Source organism: Vombatus ursinus, unplaced genomic scaffold (genome assembly GCF_900497805.2).
Source record: "Vombatus ursinus unplaced genomic scaffold, bare-nosed wombat genome assembly UNPS02014770.1, whole genome shotgun sequence".
Classification (NCBI taxonomy): Eukaryota; Metazoa; Chordata; class Mammalia; order Diprotodontia; family Vombatidae; genus Vombatus; species Vombatus ursinus.
Window position 1 is genome coordinate 34688374 of NW_020954548.1, and position 19480 is coordinate 34707853.

A 19480-nucleotide genomic window follows, 5' to 3' on the forward strand; every position below is an offset into this window, starting at 1 on the left:
AGAGTTTGGTGGGTCTATCAGATGCCAGGATCTCCTCTCTAGTCTCCATTCCTATAATTGTAACATGTTATACTTAAACTGTCTTCCTAACCTATGAGAAGTGATAGGTAAAAATTATGAAAAGCTAAGTCAGTGAGCAGGGTTTATTAATACCAAATAGCATTTGATCATTTGTCTGGAAGGACAACATATGGTTTTCTACTTTTAGAAGGTGGAAAAAAGACCATCAGAGGCTCACAACCTCTTGAGATGACAATTTGGCATCATGAGAATTTGTATGTCTTACATTGTGGAAGCCTTAGTTTAGCCATGGTAGGAACCAGACTGCCCCAATTTGCTTTATACTACTTCTAGTTCCTCCCCGCAAATGCTCTTGGAAAATGTTAGCTTACCCAGAGTTTTTAATTGACGTGTTACCCTCTATTCATCTTCCTGATATTGTATTCCCTTTGAACCAGCCTACACTGTATAGCAGTCTGGAGAAGGAAGATCAGTGGGTCACTTAATCTTATGTGATAATTATTAGGTACCTATCACTGATACATTTTTCTTACCACGATAATCACAGGCTTTTATAGTATTCTTTTTTATGATAGTCTCATTAAGTGTAAGGATGATAGAATGGTGTTTCTCTTTTAGACTTCAAGAAGGCTGAATGTCTCTAACGGGCAAAACAAGCATTAAAATAGAAAAGGAAAGCTCTTTCAGGTGCCAAGCATTCTCTATCCTAGAAATAGTCTGAGGCTTGAACAATTCAACAGGAGTCTGAAACCTGGGGTAAAGTGGAATCCCTCTCTGAAGGAAGCTACCTTTGACCATGAAGGTTTGTTTAATAGGAGAGGCTAGACCTCTCAAGCCCCCTGCCTGAAGCCCCCCACCTTCAGAACAGGTGAAAGAGGAGCTTGACTTCTGCCAATCCTAGGCCAAATGTCATCAGCCTTGCTGAAAAGCGTCTTGTAACATTCCAGCTGAAAAAAGAACTGTAACACCTAACTAAGTCACCGACTCGAGGTCATACAGACCACTGCTGCCCTTTGAAGACTGAGCCCAGAGAATCCGGCAGATGGACCCATTCAGCAAAGAAACTATGCCTTGAGAAGAACCCAGCGACTGAGCAATCTGTCTTACCCAGCCAGGGAAGCTGCAGGCCAGCACCTCTCTGTCCTGCCTGTCCCAGTCTGGCAGTATCTACCCAGTATCTGAGGGCCCAGCCTGGCCTCACTTAGAAACAAATGAGCCCAGGGGAATGCCAGCGGGTAGACAGGCCACATGCTTGGCCTCACCCTGCAGTGGCTGCCCATCCAGCCGAGAGGCTGTGTCCTTCAAGGAAGGAGCTACCAAGCAAAGCCAAGGGACTTATGATCACTCCCAACATGCCCCAAAGAGAATTGTATGAGAACCCCCCAGAAAAGAAGACCATTGAGGCCCTACAGTTACAGAGTTGTGAGCCACCATGACCATTGTATGTTCCCAAAATCTATGCTTCACTACCGTTGTTCTTGAAGTTCATATCAACTCTTCCGTTCACAGACTCTGTGTGGATTTGTGGGATACTGGAGCTCAGGTTTGGGGAAAACATCTTTTTAACTATTGTTCTTGCTAAGTCATTTGAGTACTTGGCTTTTATGAAGAGCTAATTGAATCTATTGGCTGAATGTTAAGGGGGAACATACAAATAAGAGTTAATGAACTACAGTATTAGGATCATCCCTAGAACCCTGAGAATGGTGGTAGCCGTCCATTTGAGGACCCAACCTGTCATTGCTGGGGGGTGGGGAGACCAGCCCAGAGAGGGAACATTGCATAAATAATATAGTAATTTTTGCAAAAAAAAAAAAAAACCTGATAAAATCTATTATTAATAAAATGTAAAGATAATGTATTATGTTAAGTAAACTACAAAACTTCATACAAAAGATTCTTTTAAAATCATGGGCAAACTGAGATTAGAAGGAAACCAGAAACTGGGGAACAATTCTTATAGCAAGTGTCTCTGATAAAGGATTCATTTCTCAAATATATAGAGAACTGAGTCAAATTTAAAAGAATACCAGTCATTCCCCAATTGATAAATGGTCAAAGGATAGAAACAGGTAGTTTTCAGACAAAGAAATCAAAGCTATCTATAGTCATATGAAAAAAAATACTCTAAATCATTATTGATTAGAGAAATACAAATTAAAACAACTCTGAGATACCATCTCATACCTATCAGATTGGTTAATATGACAAAAAGGGAAAGTGATAAATGTTGGAGAGGATTTGGGAAAATTGAAACACTAATTGGTAGAGTTGTGAACTGATCCAACAATTCTGGAGAGAAATTTGGACCTATGGCCAAAGGACAATCAAATTGTGCATGTGCCTTGATCCAGCAGTACCACTACTAGGTCTGTATCCGAAAGAGGTTTTTTTAAAAAAGGGAAAAGGATCTATTTACACAAAAATATTTGTAGCAGCTCTTTTTGTGGTAGCAAAGAATCAGAAATTGAGGGGATGCCCATCAATTGGGGAATGGCTAAAGTTGTGGTATATGAATGTAATGGAAAAATAAGAAATGATGAATAAGCAAATTTTCAGAAAAACCTGGACTTACGTAAACTGATGCTGAGTGAGGTGACCAGAACCAGGAGAATGGTACACAGTAACAACAGCATTGTGTGATGATCACCTATGAACAACTTGGCTATTCTCAGCAATACAATGACCCAAGACATTTCCAAAGGTCTCATGATGAAAAATGCTGTTCACATCCAGAGAAAGATCTGATGGAGTCAGAATGCAGATTGAAGCCTACTATTTTCACTTTAATTTTTTGTAATTTTTTTCTTTTGGTCTTTTTTCTTTCATAGCATGACTAATATGTTTTTCATGATTGTATAACCTATATTAAAATTGCTAACTATCTTAAGGAGGGCGGGAGAAAATTTGGAATTCAAAAAATTTTTTTAAATACATGCTAAAATGCAATCATCTAAGGCAATTCCAAAAGACTCACAATGGAAAATGCTGTCCACATCCAGAGAAAGAACTATGGAGTCTAAATGCAGATCGAAGCACAGTATGTTCTCCTTTTTTGTTTGTTTTTTCTTGCTTGTGGTTTTCCCCTTTTGTTCTGATTCTTCTTTCACAACATGATTAATGTGGAAATATGTTTAATATGATTATACTTGTATAGCCTCTGTCAGCCTATATGCATGTCATCTTGGGGAGGGGGAAAGATTTGGAACTCAAAACCTTATAAAAGCGAATATTGAAAACTAAAAATTAATCTTTAAAAAGTGCTTGAATTACTAATAAAAAAGGAAATTAAAACTTAAAAAAGGAGAGAAAAGGGGGAAAAAAACCAAATTCCTTGTAATAAATATGTATAATCCAGTAAAACATTGGCTGTATACGGAGAGAGAGAGAGCTTTATGTAAATAAGTAAAGTAATAAGTAAAGTTCTTCATCTTAAATCTTTTACTTCTCTGTCAAGAGGCAGATAGTATGCTTCATCATTAGTCTTCTGAAGTCATGGATGGTCATTGTTTTGAGAATAGTTCTCACAGCTTTCAAGGTTGTTTGTCTTTACAGTATTGCTGTTATGTAGATTGCTCCCTTGGTTCTATTTATTTTGTTATCAGCTTATGACATTTTCAAAATTATTCATTCTGAAAATATTAATATATTAAAATATACATTTCAGCAAGTGCATGCTAAAACTGTCTTTACATGTAACTGGAAAAAATAAAATACTATTTAAAAAATAGGCATTATAAAGGATAATGAGATATAGTAGGTTTTTAAAAAAAATTTTCTTCTCTCTCAAAAACAATTATATTTCAAATCCATTCATACTGGTAGATCATAGGAAACATACATGAATATGGCTGGAACAATATGAACCTAAATTAAACTCCAATGCTAAAAGAAATTGAAGCAAATATGTAATTGCCCTTTTCTTAGTACTTTCTAATAATCTTTGTTAAAACACACATATGCCCTTGAGTCAAATTAAAATGAACTCTGAAGAATAGTATCAGTCAACTTAAAAAGGAGCTGCTTCCCTTCACCTTAATCTTTAAGGAGAGGAATGAGTTGCCTTAAATTGCAAAGATAACGTCATATTCACACTCCCATACCAAGTATTTAGTCTCACTCTCATAGCCGTGTGGAACACTAACAGTAAAAACCACGTGTCTAGAGAACCAAATGAGGTAGAATTTCCTGACTGACTGATAAGAATACAAAGCACCCTTCCTTAAATTCCTTCATTGATTTTTTCTTTTTACTTTTTTCCTCAGGGAACTGTCAAACAGCTGCTAATGTTTTCGGAGACAGAGGGAAACCCATGCTCCTTGGATGTCTGTGGGAATTTCCTGGTCGTAGGAACAGACTTGGCTCACTTTAAAAGTTTTGATCTCTCCCGAAGGTACTATCAATGCCCAAATAAGTGTTTATATAGTGTTTGAACTTGTTTAGGAGACAGGACAGAAAAAACTGGGAGATAAACCAGGGAAGCTAGGTGGCACCATAGTGCATAGAGTGCTGGGCCTAGAGTCAGGAAGACTCATTTTACTGAGTTCAAATCCAGCCTCAGGCACTTACTAACTGTGTGACCCTGGGCAAGTCACTTAACCCTCTTTTCCTCAGTTTCCTCATCTGTAAAATGAGTTGGAAAAGGACATGGCAAACCACTCCAGTATCCTTGCCAAGAAAACCCCAAAAGGGGTCACAAAGAGTTGGACGTTACTGAAAATGACCAAACAACAAGGAGACAGGAGAGAAAAAACTGAGAGATGAGCCAGGAACAGATCTTTCAGTTTTTGGAGCCACTTTTGGCTTACTATGTAATTTTTGCCTCTTAGCTTAAATTCTTAATCTTTTCACCTGTGTGAGATAATCTTAAGACTTTGACAGAGAGCCAGTATGATATAATGGAAATAATCCTGGACTAGGAGTCAGGAGGTCTGGGTTCTAGTTCTTGTTTTGTGAACTAGCTAACTGCTGTCTTGGACAAATCACCTAATCTATTTGGGCCTTGGTTTTCTGATCTGAAAAATAATAATAAGAGTTCACATAGCACTTTAAAGTTTTTAAAGTATTTTGCAAATATCTCATTTGATCTTAATAACAACCCTGCAAGATAGCTGCTATTATTATCCTCATTTTATAGATGACAGAAATGGAGCAGGGAGAGGTTAAGTGATTTACTCAGGGTAACACAGCTAGTATGACTTTAAGTCTAGCACTTCATCCATTGGCTACCTAGCTGCTTGCCTGAGAGAACTGGACTGAATGATCTCTACTTCTAGCTTAACATACTACATATGTGCTTAGATTCTGGGCAAGGTTTGCATGTTGTGTAAATACTTGGCTTTTGTACTGTTCATTCTAATTATCTCAGCACTAACATGGCCACAATCATGGGTTAGAAATCTGTGACTGTGGAGAGTCTCCTGACTCACCTTCATCTTCTGAATTTCTGCTGTTGTTGACAACAAGTGACAGAGACAAAAAACTGGATAAGGATAAAGTTATCCCTACTGGAAAAATAACCCAAGTATAGATTTAATAGATCATAAGATTAGACCTGGAAGGGATCTCAGAGTTCAACTCCTAGCTGGTTGACAGAAAAGGAAAGAGAATCCAGTCAGGTTCAGTCCCTTGTCCAAAGTCAGACAGGGAGTACATAGAAGCCAGTCTTTAGATCCAGGTCCTCTGAATCCAGATTGAGCATTCTTTCCACTACCAGAGGTGTTGAACACACAGTCCATGGTCCTCCTGAGCAATGTAATTGGGAAATAGTTGACAAAATAAATAAAAATACAATAAAATACAGAATAATTGCGTTTTAAAACTAAGTCAACACGTGACTCTGAAGTATCCTTATCAGGGATCAGTGGCCCTCGTTTCTATTTGAGTATGACACTACTGCTTCCACCATGCAGCCATCTTTATATTTAAAACAGCATAATAACCCATTTATTTTTTCCTTAATTTTGCTTTCTATCTTTTCCATTTTATATTTCTTCTAAGAACAAGAGTGTGTAATTGCATGTATGAATCTATAAATATCTAATTTCTTATAGAGTATGATATAATCAGATCATCTGACACTTATTAATTAGCTGTAATTTTAGAAACAGATATAAATGTGGTTTTTAAGCTATTAGTTTTTATGTCAGAGAAGTGAGATATCCTTGAGGGTAGAAAGATAAAACACAGAATATTTTCATGCCACATTTTAGGATGGGCATTACAGTTTTAAACATAAACTCATTTTATCTTCCGATTTTGGTATGTTGGTGGGCACATAGCTGCCACTCAGTATTTGTTTATTTATTTGTTGCTTGTTTATTTATTTATTTATTTATTCATTAGGCAATTGGGGTTAAGTGACTTGCCCAGGGTCACACAGCTAGTAAGTGTCAAGTGTTTGGTCTGAGGCCGGATTTGAACTGAGGTCCTCCTGACTTCAGGGCCGGTGGTCTATCCACTGCGCCACCTAGCTGCCCCCCACTCAGTATTTAAAAATTGATTTGTTAACAGGCTCCTAGCCCAATTGAAAAAAAGGCCCACACTATCCAGATGAACAGCTATTTGTTCTGTGACCTAAAATTTGGATACTTCATTGGGTCTGTGCTCTCAACACGGATACTCCCTCCTCCCTGGTCATCATGTGCAGCTCTTGTCTGTGATCTGCCTTAAATCTTCCATAGAGTGTCAACCCACCCTGCTGAGCTCCTTCCTCTAATAATAATGATAATAAAATATAAAGTTCTCTAAGATTTACACAGTGTTCATTTATACTTTCATTTAATCCTTACAATAACCTTATGAGGTTATGCTGTACATATCACCCCCATTTTACATCTGTGGAAATGGAGGATGAGAAAGGTTAAGTGACACACCCAGAATCATTGATAAAATGTTGAGATGTGAACTTAAGTCTTCCTATCTCCATGCCCAGCACTTTGTCCACTATGCCATGGTGCCTTCTGATCCCTTGACATTGCATAGCCACCAGTGGAGCCTACAGGGTATTCTATGGTTGTCTCTCACTCTTGCTGCAAAGCCAGTTCATCTTCTTTCCTGATCCTACATCCTTCTGATTATCTTTTACACCCGTCCAGTGTAGTTCTTGGTAGCTCACACCCACCATGTACTTCTCCCTTTGGGCGATTTTCAGTTATATATTGTAGAAAACTGATATTCCATGAGGTATAGCTATACAGCTGCTCTGAAAGAACAGCTCTACAGCTGCTCTGAAAGCTTAAAAGGTGAGCTTTTGATTCAAGAGGCGATTTGGGGCCATTGAAAACATGGTGCCATTTCCCAGAGTGGCCTATTCCCAACTGCCTATTCAGATCTGAGCCCTTAGGCATTTTCAGGGTCTGCAAGAACTAATGTACTGGTAAGTTAGGCCTGTGCATCATTCATCTACCTAGTGTCCTGGTATAGACACTGGGCATTCTTCATCTGCTGAGTTGTATTACCCATCGTTGAGTAATGAATATTAAATACACATGATAATAACAGTTGTGTTGAAGTAATTTTATTTGATTCCACAGAGAGGCCAAAGTGCATTGCAACTGCAAGAACCTGGCAGAGTTAATTCCTGGCATAGGCGGCATTTCCTCCATCAAATGTAACTCCAATGGTAACAAAATCAGCATCCTCCTCCACAAGGTGAGGCCCAAGGCCACAGTGGATTCAGTGCAGGATTCATTCCTCTGAGGAAGGGACATGAGGAAATGGGCCCATCTTTATCTCTTACTTTATCTCTGCTTCTTATATTCTTGCTTTTTCAATGTGACTTTCACCTCCTTTTTTCTCTTTGCCTTTTCCTGTATGTCCCCTTTGCATCTTGTTTTCTCCCAACTCCTCTCATTCATCTGTAGCCTTTTAATTTCACTTCTTGTACCTTCAACCCTCTTCTCAGTTTCTAGCCTACCTCTCCTCTTTCCTCCTCTCTTCTGTCTCTTTAGCACATTTTTTCCATGTCCTTGGTGCCTCCCTACTTTCAGAATTGATTGCTCAGCTTCTTCAAAATGGTGTCATCTTGGTCTGGTCTAGCTGTCCTGCTAATCTTTATTTCTTCCACTACCATTTCTATTTCCTGATGTAGCATAATAATGTGATAGTAGAGAAAAATGTGGTAGCGTCTCTTCTTTCTTTGATGGTGAAGATTTTGTTTTAGAAATCATTAAGTGTGTCAATACTCTCGCTTCTCTATGGCTCAACTCACCATCCCTGTGAATTCGGAAATCAGGTCACCAGTCACTGGTATATGTTATCTCTCCCAGTTAGAGTTGGGCTTCTTGAGGGCAGGGACTTTTATGTTTGTGTGCTTTGAAATGGTAAGTGCTTAAAAATGCCTTTTCATTCATTCATTCATTAAAAAGAAAAAAAGAAAGAAATCTTTACAGATCTTTTCTACCATTCATTTCTTTGTTGTCTTCTTTCCAGTTTCATCCTTTTAATGCTTTTTTAGCACTTTGCTTTGTTGGGGCCCATACCAAGCTTTCTCAAAACTTGCTTATTCCATCACTGATTTTGACTTTTATGAGGCAATACTATTCATAAATCTTCCACTAATATTCTCCATTAGGTCTTACAAATTGGTATGCCAAACTACTCTTGCCTTTCTTTGCCATATGTCTTTGCTCATCTAAGAGTTCAAATGTTTCCTAGTTGAGGAGTGCTCAAAGCTCTTTTTATGTTGGTTGAACTTTTTTTTTTAACAACAATAAACAGTTTTTATTCAGGCAATGAAATGTGAAAAAAATATATTAGTATTTATTATAAAAATTTCATTTGTGTAAGTATAACTCTTAAAAATATTTACCTGACAAATGAAAAGGGAAATTATTGTACATATGAAATTTATGTAGATGATCATTACATATACAGTGCAATCCTGGTAGGAGTCAAGCAGCTTTCACACCTCCCTGTGGGAGGATAATCAATCACTCAGTCACTCTATGGAGTCACAGGGACACAGTGGAAGCAGGATTGCAATTAGTATGGTCACTTATTGACACATATGTTACTATGTATGGAAATCTGTTGGCAATGTACTCGTGCTAACAGCAACACTGAGGAACATAGTGGCACGTTTGAGGATTAAAAGGTCATATGGATTCTGCCACAACAAAAGAGAAGACTCCAGGTTAGATTGAGTTAAGACTTGGGGTTGGCTTTGATTGAACTTCTTTAAGAAATTAATATAAATCTGTGTCAATGTCTATTCTTCCATTCATTTCCTGTTTTTAGTTTAAGTCTGTTTACTTAGATCGAGTTGAAAGCCAGGTAATTAGAAAGATGTCAGTGTAGTTGTTTTCAGCACATGTCCCCTACCCCATAAACAAAATGTATCAAGAAATGTACACGAATCTGTAATAATTTAAAAAGTTGCAAGAAGAAAAAAAGATGGTAACAACTCCTCTTAATATAATACCTTCAGATAGAACAGTGTCTGACTACTTGACATTCCCATTCATCCTAAACATCCGATGTTGCATGCATAATTGTAAGCAATCTAAAATGCCTACATTTCAAGGTTTTGCTGAAGTAGTTCCTCTCTGTTCATGTCAGGAACTTACAGAAAGAGAACATGGCAGTAAAGATTGGATAAGTGAAAAGGAGCTTCTATACAGAGGAAAAGGCAGCCAAAAACTGAGGTGTATTCCTCTTCCTGTAATAGGAACCCAGACAACCTTCACACTTTAGCCCCAACTTAAGAAGGCTGAGAGGCCAACTAGCCCTGAGAATCTTGATAGGAGAATACATAAACAAGGACTGTGAAAGAATAAGGGACCAAATAGTGAGAATGACTGATTCAAGGTACCAGGAATAGAAGAGAAAGGGGTGGAGAAGAGACCTAAAAGAGAAAACTTGGTATAATCTCAGCCTCCAAGCAGATAAACCAACAGCAAGAGTCATAAAGTGGAAGGGAAAATGAGCTAGCATTCTCAAAAATATCACAACATAATGAATAAAAATTATGTTTTGAGGGAAAAGGGAAAAAATCACCAGTAAAAATAAAATGAGCAAGAAAATATAATCTGTATGTTCCCCAGAGAGCATGGAATAATTGTAAATTCCAGAATGGTTCAAAAGAGAATTTTTTAAAAAATTTTTATTTATTTATTTTTAATTTTCAACATTCACTTCCATAAGATTTTGTTTCAAATTTTCTTTTTTTTATTAATTTATTTTGATTTATCAACAATCACTTCCATATGCTTTTGAGTTTAAAATTTTTCTCCCCCTTCCTCCCCACCACCCTCCCCAAGACGGCACACAATCTGATATAAGCTATACATATACATTCCTATTAAACATATTTTCACGTATGTGATGTTGTAAGAAATAATTAGAACCAGTAGGAGGAACCACCAGAAAGAGGAAACAAAACTCAACAGAAGAAGAAAAAATAGCAAATAGTATGCTTTGATCTGCATTCAAACTCCATAGTTCTTTCTTTGGATGTGGATAGCATTTTCCGTCACGAGGCCTTTGGAGATGTCTTAGATCCTTGTATTGCTGGGACGGGTTAAGTTTATCAATGTTAGTCATCACACAACTCTCCTCCCCACACCCCAAGACAGCATGTAAATTGATATAGGCTCAACATATACATTCATATTTAAACCTATTTTCACATTAGTCATGTTGTAAAGAAGAATTAGAACCAATGGGAGAAACCATGAAAAAGAAGAAACGAAAAAAAAAGAGAGAGCAAATAATATGCTTCAATCTACATTTAGACTCCACGATTCTTTTTCTGGATGTGGACAGCATTTTCCGTCATGAGTCTGTTGGAGCTGTCTTGGATCCTTGCATTGTTGAGAAGAGCTAAGTCTGTCCAAGTCAGTCATCGCACAACATGGCTGTTACTGTGCACAATGATCTCCTGATTCTGCTCACTTCACTCAGCATCAGTTCACATAAGTCTTTCCAGGTTTTTCTAAGTCTGCCTGCTCATCATTTCTTATAGCATTCTATTATATTCCTATACCACAACTTGTTCAGCCATTCCCCATCTGATGGGCAACTCCTCAATTGCCAGTTGTTTGCCACCACAGAAAGAGCTCCTATAAATATTTTTGTATGTGCATGTCCTTTTCCCATTTGTATGATCTCTGTGGGATACAGAAGTGCTGTTGCTGGGTCAAAGGCTATGCACAGCTTTATAGCCCTTTGGGCATATAGTTCCAAATTACTCTCCAGAATGGTTGGATTAGTTCACAACTCCAGCATTAGTGTTCCAATTTTCCCACATCTTCTCCAGGATTTATCATTTTCCTATTTTGTCAGGTTAGCCAATCTGATAAGTACTTCAGAGTTGTTTTGATTTGCATTTCTCTAATCAATAGTGATTTAGAGCATTTTTTCATATAACTATAGATAGCTTTAATTTCTTCATCTGAAAAATGCCTGTTCATATCCTTTGACCATCAAAAAATTTTAAAGAAAGATACAGTTTGGTCAGAAATCAGTAGACAACTTGGAACACAAAATGGAGAATCTCTCCAAAATAATAAGGGCACTGAAAATTAGATTTGGAGCTCAGAAATGTAGAGGTGGAAGAAAATTTGGCAGAACAAAAGCAAAAGATAACAACTTTGGAAGAACAGAGAAACAGACTAACACAAGTGGCCTTGAAAACCGCATGTACAAGGAGAGTTTAAGCATCATCTATCTCTCAGAAAACAACGAAATTTTAAAATTGTAAGTACCACATCGAAGAAAATAATAAAAGAAAATTGTCTAGAAGTATAAAAAACAGAAAGCAAGGTGCTAATGGTTAGAATCCCCAGGTCACTGGCAAAGAGAACCCCCTGAGACATAGAGTTAGATTCCAGAGTTTCGGTGCCAAACAACAATTATAGAGGCAGCTAAGTGGTACAGTGGGAGGCAAGACAACCTTAGTTCAGATCCCTTCCTCAGATACTTGCTAGCTGAATGACCCTGGGCAAGTCACTTAACCTCTGACTGCCTCAGTTTCCTGATCTGTAAAATGGGGATAATAATAACACCTGCTAGACAGGGTTTAGTTGTGAAGATCAAATGACCTAGCATATATAAAAAACTTTGCAAATCTTAAAGTGCTATATAAATGCTACCTATTATTATTTTTTCCCTATTATTGGTAATAAGCTACCAAGTCTTTTATCTGTGAAGGAAAGTCAGTACTAATATCCTCGTTCTACTCTTCATCTATATTATGATGTCATGTCAAAGAATGAAATTTGCTGTTTTGAAAATCAAATCAAGATACACCCCCAAAATAACATCCTGCACAATTGAACCTAGTAATCAATTTAAAAAATACCCCTTAAGCAAAGGAGAGGCATTTGAGTCATTCATTCAGCATGTAACAGAGATAAGCAGAGCGTTTGACTTGCCATTATACCCAAGCAAGAGAACAAAGAAGATAAGTAAGTGTACTGCTAACAAAAGTAAGCAATGAATTCAGTTCTCATTCTTCCAGAGTAAGATGAGGGTGTTAAAGAGAAAACAAAGGGAGCAAGGATGAAAGGATAAGAGGCTGAAGAGAATTAGTGGAAAAGGAGAAGGAAGAGTTGATTTCATGTTCCATGGGCTGAAATCTAAATTCTCCTAAAGTGGATCATTTTTTTTTAATGGAAGGGCTAACAAAAAAAGTCACTCAAATGGAATAAGGAGAGGCAAGACATAGAGGAAGACTAGAGATATCCTTCTACTCAGCTTGAGTGAAAAGAGAAAAAAGGGAATAGAATTTCTTCAGTCTCTCACTGTGCATAAGGAGCTTCAGAAGAGCATGGTGAAATCGGTGGAAAAGAGAGACAAAGGTCAAGGGAAATGGGTGGATTGTCTCTTTGTAGAATGGGAAATGATGTAGCACCATTGAAGCAGGTTCGCACAGAATAGAGTGACAGGAGTTCCATACCAGATTTTGTTTTGGGTGTATGCGAAACTTAGGAAACCATCTTCTCTAAGGAGGACCGTGCTTCTCATGGTTGCCTCCTCTCCAGGAAGTTTCTGGAGCCAGCTCCAGAATGATCTCAGGAGAGCCAATTGTTAAATTCTCAGTGTGAATATGTACACTTTGGAAATTGACAAATGCAACAAATCACAGCTTAATTTGTTTTTTTATTTTTTGTTGATTGTCTAGTTTTAAGAAAGTGATGGAAAAAAATGGTAATAATGAAGATTAAACTTGAATGTTTGTCCTGCTTACTCTTTTCCCTTTGGAGATCAAGTTATTAAACATTTACCAGCACATCCCTGATCCTAGTCCACGAGAAGAGGTATATGGGCCCCTGATAGTGGTCAGCAACTGAGTGGTAAGGGACTACAGATCCAAGAATAGGTTATACTGGCCATAGAAGAGGAGAATGGTGAAGGTAAAGGGAGGGAAACAGCTTAGGCTTCATAACTCGGGATATAAAACAACAAATCCCACTGTACTACACTGTCTCCTTCTTAAATTGATATTGAAGGGGGTATAGTAATAGAAACCCCTCAGTGAAGCAGATTAGATTAAGCCACATCCAATAATGGATTTGAATGTAGTTCTTCCTGACTGAGGCCAGCTCTCCATTTACTGCACCATGCTGTCTCTCTCCATGCATGCTTATTAAGTAATTGTTTGAGGAGATAATGAATCATACCTTCCTCTAACTGTACTGGCAGAGTTGAAGACTGCAGACATGGAATGGTACCGCACAGTCAGATGCAGTAACTATATTTTGGGATTTTTCTTAACTCTTTTTCTTTGTTACAGGGAAGGGGTGTGTATGTCAGGAAGTGTCTATGCTCTACAAACAAATGATAGCAATAAAACTTATTTTTTGAACAATATTAGGTTGGAATTGTTTTAACTAGAAGCCATAGTTGGTTTTTTTTTCCTTCTCCAAATAATTTGGCATTCGTTTTGCTCTTTGCTCTAGTGAACAGGAGTTACAACAACACCCAACAGACATGACTCCCACATTGACATTGTCTTCTATTTCAGTCTTTTATGTTTAGTTTTGTTATTTGGTTTTTGCTGTGTCCGGGGCCTCCTCACCATTTATGTAAATGAAGTTTTCAAGCTGTGTAGGCCTGAGGCTTTTGTGAAATATTCAAATCTTTGGCCTCTCCCTTTTATTTTTTATTTTTTTAACTATTGAACCATATTTTTAAACATTTTTTTAAACCCATGTGCCCACTATTATGTTAGTCTCTGGATCTCAAAATATATATCGATTTAATTTGGAGGCTTTTTATTGACTTTTTAATAGAATTTCTCTACTTCCTCTGCAACAGATGTTGGAGCATAAGCTGCAGTTATTTTTATGGTAATATTTTTGCATATATTTATTATGAGCACTGCCATGTAAATTGACCAAATACCTCATGAAATGATGCTTCTTGTTGCCTCAGGATACACAGTAAAGCCAATTCTACCAGCTCCTTTATTTGCCTTTCCTTAGGAAAGCCTGTAAACCATTCGTCCACTTGGCTGCAGCTTCTTTTTGTCTTCTGGTTTCCTTTTTAGTGAGAATGCCCAGATTCTTACAATTCAGTTCCTCCAGTAGTGTGTCAACTCATCTGTCATTTTATAAGTATATCATACTTACCATATATTTAGCATATAGCTAAATGCTTTTGATAGTGTAAAACAGGGTTTTCTAACCTAGAGCCTGTGAACTTAGGGTTTTTTCCAATTCTTTGATAACTTTCTCAGCGTAATTAGTTTCTTGGTAATCCTGCATACTGTATTTTATGCATTTAAGAGCATTATTCTGGTCCATGAAGTCCATAACACAAAAATTGCTGAATGACTGTCTGAAATGATGTGATTCTTAGTGCTCAGCCCCTGTCAGAAGCAGAAGACTGCCACGTGGATCTAAGAGCCATTTTGTATTCTTTCTTTCCTAGGTTGTGACATATAAATAATTCCCCATTAAATAGGCATCCTAAGGGGGATGAATCTCTCCATACTTAGCTAGGTTGGTTCTTGGAAAATAATCTGTAACTGGGACCTTCTGCAAAGCCTTTCTAGCACGGGGAAACCTGTGAACGCTTGGCCTTTGTTGGCTTAGCATTCCAGAACCTAAGGTTACCTGCCCCACCATAGTGGCGCCTTGGAATAGGACTGGGGCATAGGGGTTGTAATGTCTGTAAATCTCAGAAAATAGAGTTTTCAGATATCTATTCATCTCTGGTTTTCAATCTAGTATTGCTTTTTGAGGTGAAGGGGAGCGACATAACCCAAGCATTTCATCTGATTGTGTTTTGATTGTATTGGTTTTCTCAGCTGTGTCTGAAACTTATATTTTGTACACAAACTCTACTTATTTAGATGCCATTTGGGAGTGGAAGGAAGAAATGTCAAAATAGGGAGAAAAGATCTTGTTCAAATCAAACTGGTTCCCTTTTTTTTTAGTTTTTTTTAGTTTCAAGTCGTGCACATGTACATACACAGATGCACGTGTATACACACATACAGGGAATAAGAATGTAACAAAATAATGTGATGAGTTAAAAAGAACTGTGATAAGTAATAGACATAGTACAATAGACAGGGACATAGCGTAGAAGACAACAGTGGAAGGGGAAGGATGCCAAAGAGTGGAGACACAGGTCAAAGAGGGCGAGGAGAGAGGGTACGTGAATGTTCAACCAGGAATAAAGAAGTCTTAATTGTCATAGCTCTTAAGCCCTAGCAGGGAAAATGTCTCTGGCAGTGCTAAATCAAAACCCACATTTTTTCTGTGTCCCTTTGATTCTAGCCACTTCCCCTGGGAGAACATCCCAAATAAATTGTGATAGTAGTTTAATGAACTAGTTTGATATTCAGAAATCTTCATACTGTTTTCTTATTCATTGTAAACAGTGACCAGTTATGAAAAAATAATAATTTAATGACTATAGTAGTTTAGGGCTTAAAAAGTGAAAGGCACCAGATGTACCTGAATGTTGCTCCCTGAAAATCTGAGTAGTCAGTGAGCCAAAATAATGTAAAATATACTTCCTCTGCCCTCAGGATTGATCTCCTTCTAATCTGTAGCACAAAGACCTAGAATAAAGCACTTAGGTAATGGAATCAGTATACATGAGCTATCTTTTTTTTTTTTCTTTTTCCCAATAGCCTGACAATAGTCTTGATTCCAAAATGTGCTTCTATGATGTTGAAATGGATACAGTAACTGTCTTCGACTTCAAGACTGGACAAATTGATGGAAAAGAAGCATTCTCCTTTATAGGAGAAGAGAATAAAAAGTAAGAAATTTTGGTTTGGGCGTATTAAATAATTTTTAGAATATTACAATCTACTATTTTTCAACTTCTGGACAGTGTATCTTGTTTAAGAACTTTTTTTTTTGTACTTCCCTATAGAGACAGGCATTAGTTGTGTGTCTGCTAGACTACCACCAGAAGGAATAATAACAAAAGTAATAATAGTTGACATTTATACGGTGCTATACAGTTTACAAAGCCTGTGTATGTGTATGTGTATATATATATATTTTTATATAATTTTAATATGTATATAGAATTTATGCGGGGGGGTGTGTGTGTGTGTGTGTGTGTGATTTGAACCTCACAATAATCTTGTGAGTCAGGTACTATAGATATTATTTCCATTTTACAGATATAAGAAAGCAAGTTTCAGAGAGGCTAAGTGATTTGCCTACAGAAACAGATAGTGAGTGTCAGAAGTAAACTCAAGCCCAGTTCTGCATGACTACAGCCCTCTCTGCTATGTCACACCATCTCTCTAGGGAAGGAAGCCTGAAACTGCTGTTGGGAAGAATCTGTAGGTACACATCTGTGCCCCTGAACTGTAATAGATAAGAGCCAAGATATTGGCCCTAAAAGAACATGATATTCCAGATATGGCCTTACTATAGCCCAGTACAAGCAGAACTCTCACTCACTTTGTTCTGGACTACACACCTCCTCATGTAGTCTGTGATTACAGACAATACAACTCGGTGGCACAGTGAATAGAGCACTGGGTCTGAAGTCAGGAAGACCTGAGTTCAAATCCAGCCTCAGACATTTCCTAGATATGTGACCCTGGAAGAGTCATTTAACCTTTGTTTGCCCAAGTTTCTTCACCTGTAAGATGGGGGTCATAAACCCCCACCGGGGGTTGTTGTGGGGATCAAATGAAATAATGTTTGTAAAGCACTAAACATAGTGCCTGATACATAGTAGGTTCTACGTAAGTGATAATATTTTTGTTATTATCTTTTTTGTAACCTTCTTGACTCATTGAGTTTTCAGGTAACCAAAACCCCCAGATCTTTTTGAACCCTGCTTCCCTTCATATCCTGGACATATATACTTGATTTTTTTTAACCCCACCGTAGGACTTTCCATTAATGCCTCTTAAATTCCCTTTGATTACATTTCTAACCCCATAGCTCTGTCTAACCTGTTGAGATCTTTCTGGATCCTGTTTCCAGCATGTTACCTCTCCCTTCCCTACCACGTTTCATGTCATCTGCAGCTCTGACAAACATACCACTATGCTTTAGTTCAAGTTTTTGATAAAAACGTTAACGGCACAGAAATAAATGAAGACCCTTAGGGTCCTGAATATTGGGGATTTTCAACGCTGACTCGTTGATGACCTTCTTTGCTTCAAGTCATTCGACCAGGTCCAAATCCACCCAGCCACATGGAGCTCACATTTCTATCTTGTTCTCAGCAACGGTAGCGTAGGAAATGTTTGCCAAATCCCTTGCTGAAATTCAGGCGTCCTGTATCACTAGCATTCATTCCCTTTAATAACACTGTCAAAAAAAAAAGAGGAATGCAATAAAGCGGGTGTGACTGACGCATTGTTGCTGAAACCATGCAAGTCTTTAAGGATTGCCACAGACTATCCTTTTCACAGCACTCTCTAGAGTTTCCCGAGGAGTCTAAAGTAAAGACACCAAGGCCCTGGGGGGCTAAATGGCTCATCTGAGGTCTCATGGTTAGGTAACAGGGAAGTTAACAGGGTAGCAGACATTCGTCTCCCTCCTCCTAATTCGGTGCTTTTTCCGTTGCATCTTAGGGGCTAAATATCTTATTTAAGTTAAAATTTCTTGGAAAGGAGAAATCATGTAGGCATATACTAAAAATGATTCCATAAAATTACTGTATTTCAAAAATGTTAAAATATTTTTTCAGTTCAAATACAAATGTTTTATTCTTTTTTATCACTGCTTTCTTTGTCATTCCTTTCATTGTCATTCTCTTCTTCCCTATCTTCTCACAATATTGTTTTCTTTTTCTATATAAATGCTTATTGTTATTTACTTCACCTAAATTTCCTTCAGTACCCCTTCCCCTTCCTAAAAAGTCATCCTTTATAATAAAACATTTTTTTAAGTAAGGGAAGAAGAGGGGGAAAAAATCAGCAAAATCCAACAATACATAAAAAAAGAAAACTAACAATATATGCAATGTTCTACACCACTGGCCCTTCTCTTCTTCCCCTGCCCCTGCCATCCACCCTCATCCACATCCATGGGGGAATGGGAGGAAGTGTCTTTTCATATCTTTTCTTTTGGGGTTAAGTTGGCCACAATGCCATTTTCAGACCATTCCCTCACTAAAACTGTCCTTATTTTTTTATCCAAACCATTTGGAGGTGGGAAGGGGAGAGTAAAGGTCAGCATGAAAGTGGACTGTGTTTTATATACTTAGTTAAGTTGAAAGCCTTGAGCTGTAGCATCAGATACTGCCCAGCAGAGTTCACTGTACAACTGGTGTTTGTACCAGCTGGTCCTGGGAAAAGAATATTCTCTGATCCTCAGCCTCAAAGCAGGGTTCACCTATAGAGTCAATGTGGCATAGTTGATAAAGCTTTGGACTTGGATCCAAGGAAATTTTACCTCCTTTCAAATGCTATCTCTTTTACTTAATTGACCCTTAGCTAAACTTGAAAAAAATTTGACCCTTGGAAAGTCTCTTAAATTCTCTCAGTCTCAGTTTCCTCATTTTTCTTTCTAGGTACATTTAAGGTCAAATGTGATAATGTATGTAATAGGTTAGGAAATTTGAAAGTGCTATATAAATGCCTACTGTTTTTATTATACTATTTCAAAGAAGCGTCTGTGTTGTTTTAAAAAAAATTAATTCTCAGTTTAACAAGTATCAAATGAAATGAGCATTTCCTTGTACACAGTAGAATAGAAGAGGATATACGTAAAACTGCAAATCTTCAGCACATTATAGCCCAGTTTTATTGAAAAGTACGTGGGTTCAGTATATATCTTTCAAAGCTGCCCTACTTTTCTATTATTCCTTCTGGCCTTCTTTGTCTCTGCTGTGCATTTTTTAAAAAATGCTTCAATATACCTTCCTTCCTTTTTTTTTTTCTTTTTTTTTTTGGGCGGCCCTATCCTCATTCCCCTCTCCCTCCTAGCTCTACCTGCCCCACTCCCTACTGAGAGAAAATAAAAATAAAATCCTTGTAGAAAATAGACATAGTTAAGAAAAACAGATTTCCATATTGTCC

General features: G+C 37.6%; 1 protein-coding gene across 2 annotated transcripts in view; it reads left to right on the plus strand.

Moving 5' to 3' along the window:
• IFT140 (intraflagellar transport 140) overlaps positions 1 to 19480 on the plus strand; it is a 176913-nt gene that overhangs the window by 55259 nt on the left and 102174 nt on the right. For both annotated transcript variants that reach the window (XM_027862737.1, XM_027862738.1), the window contains exons 13-15: positions 4287 to 4414; positions 7557 to 7674; positions 16112 to 16242. In XM_027862737.1, coding sequence (XP_027718538.1) covers positions 4287 to 4414; positions 7557 to 7674; positions 16112 to 16242 — 377 coding nt within the window. The remainder of the gene's footprint in view (positions 1 to 4286; positions 4415 to 7556; positions 7675 to 16111; positions 16243 to 19480) is intronic.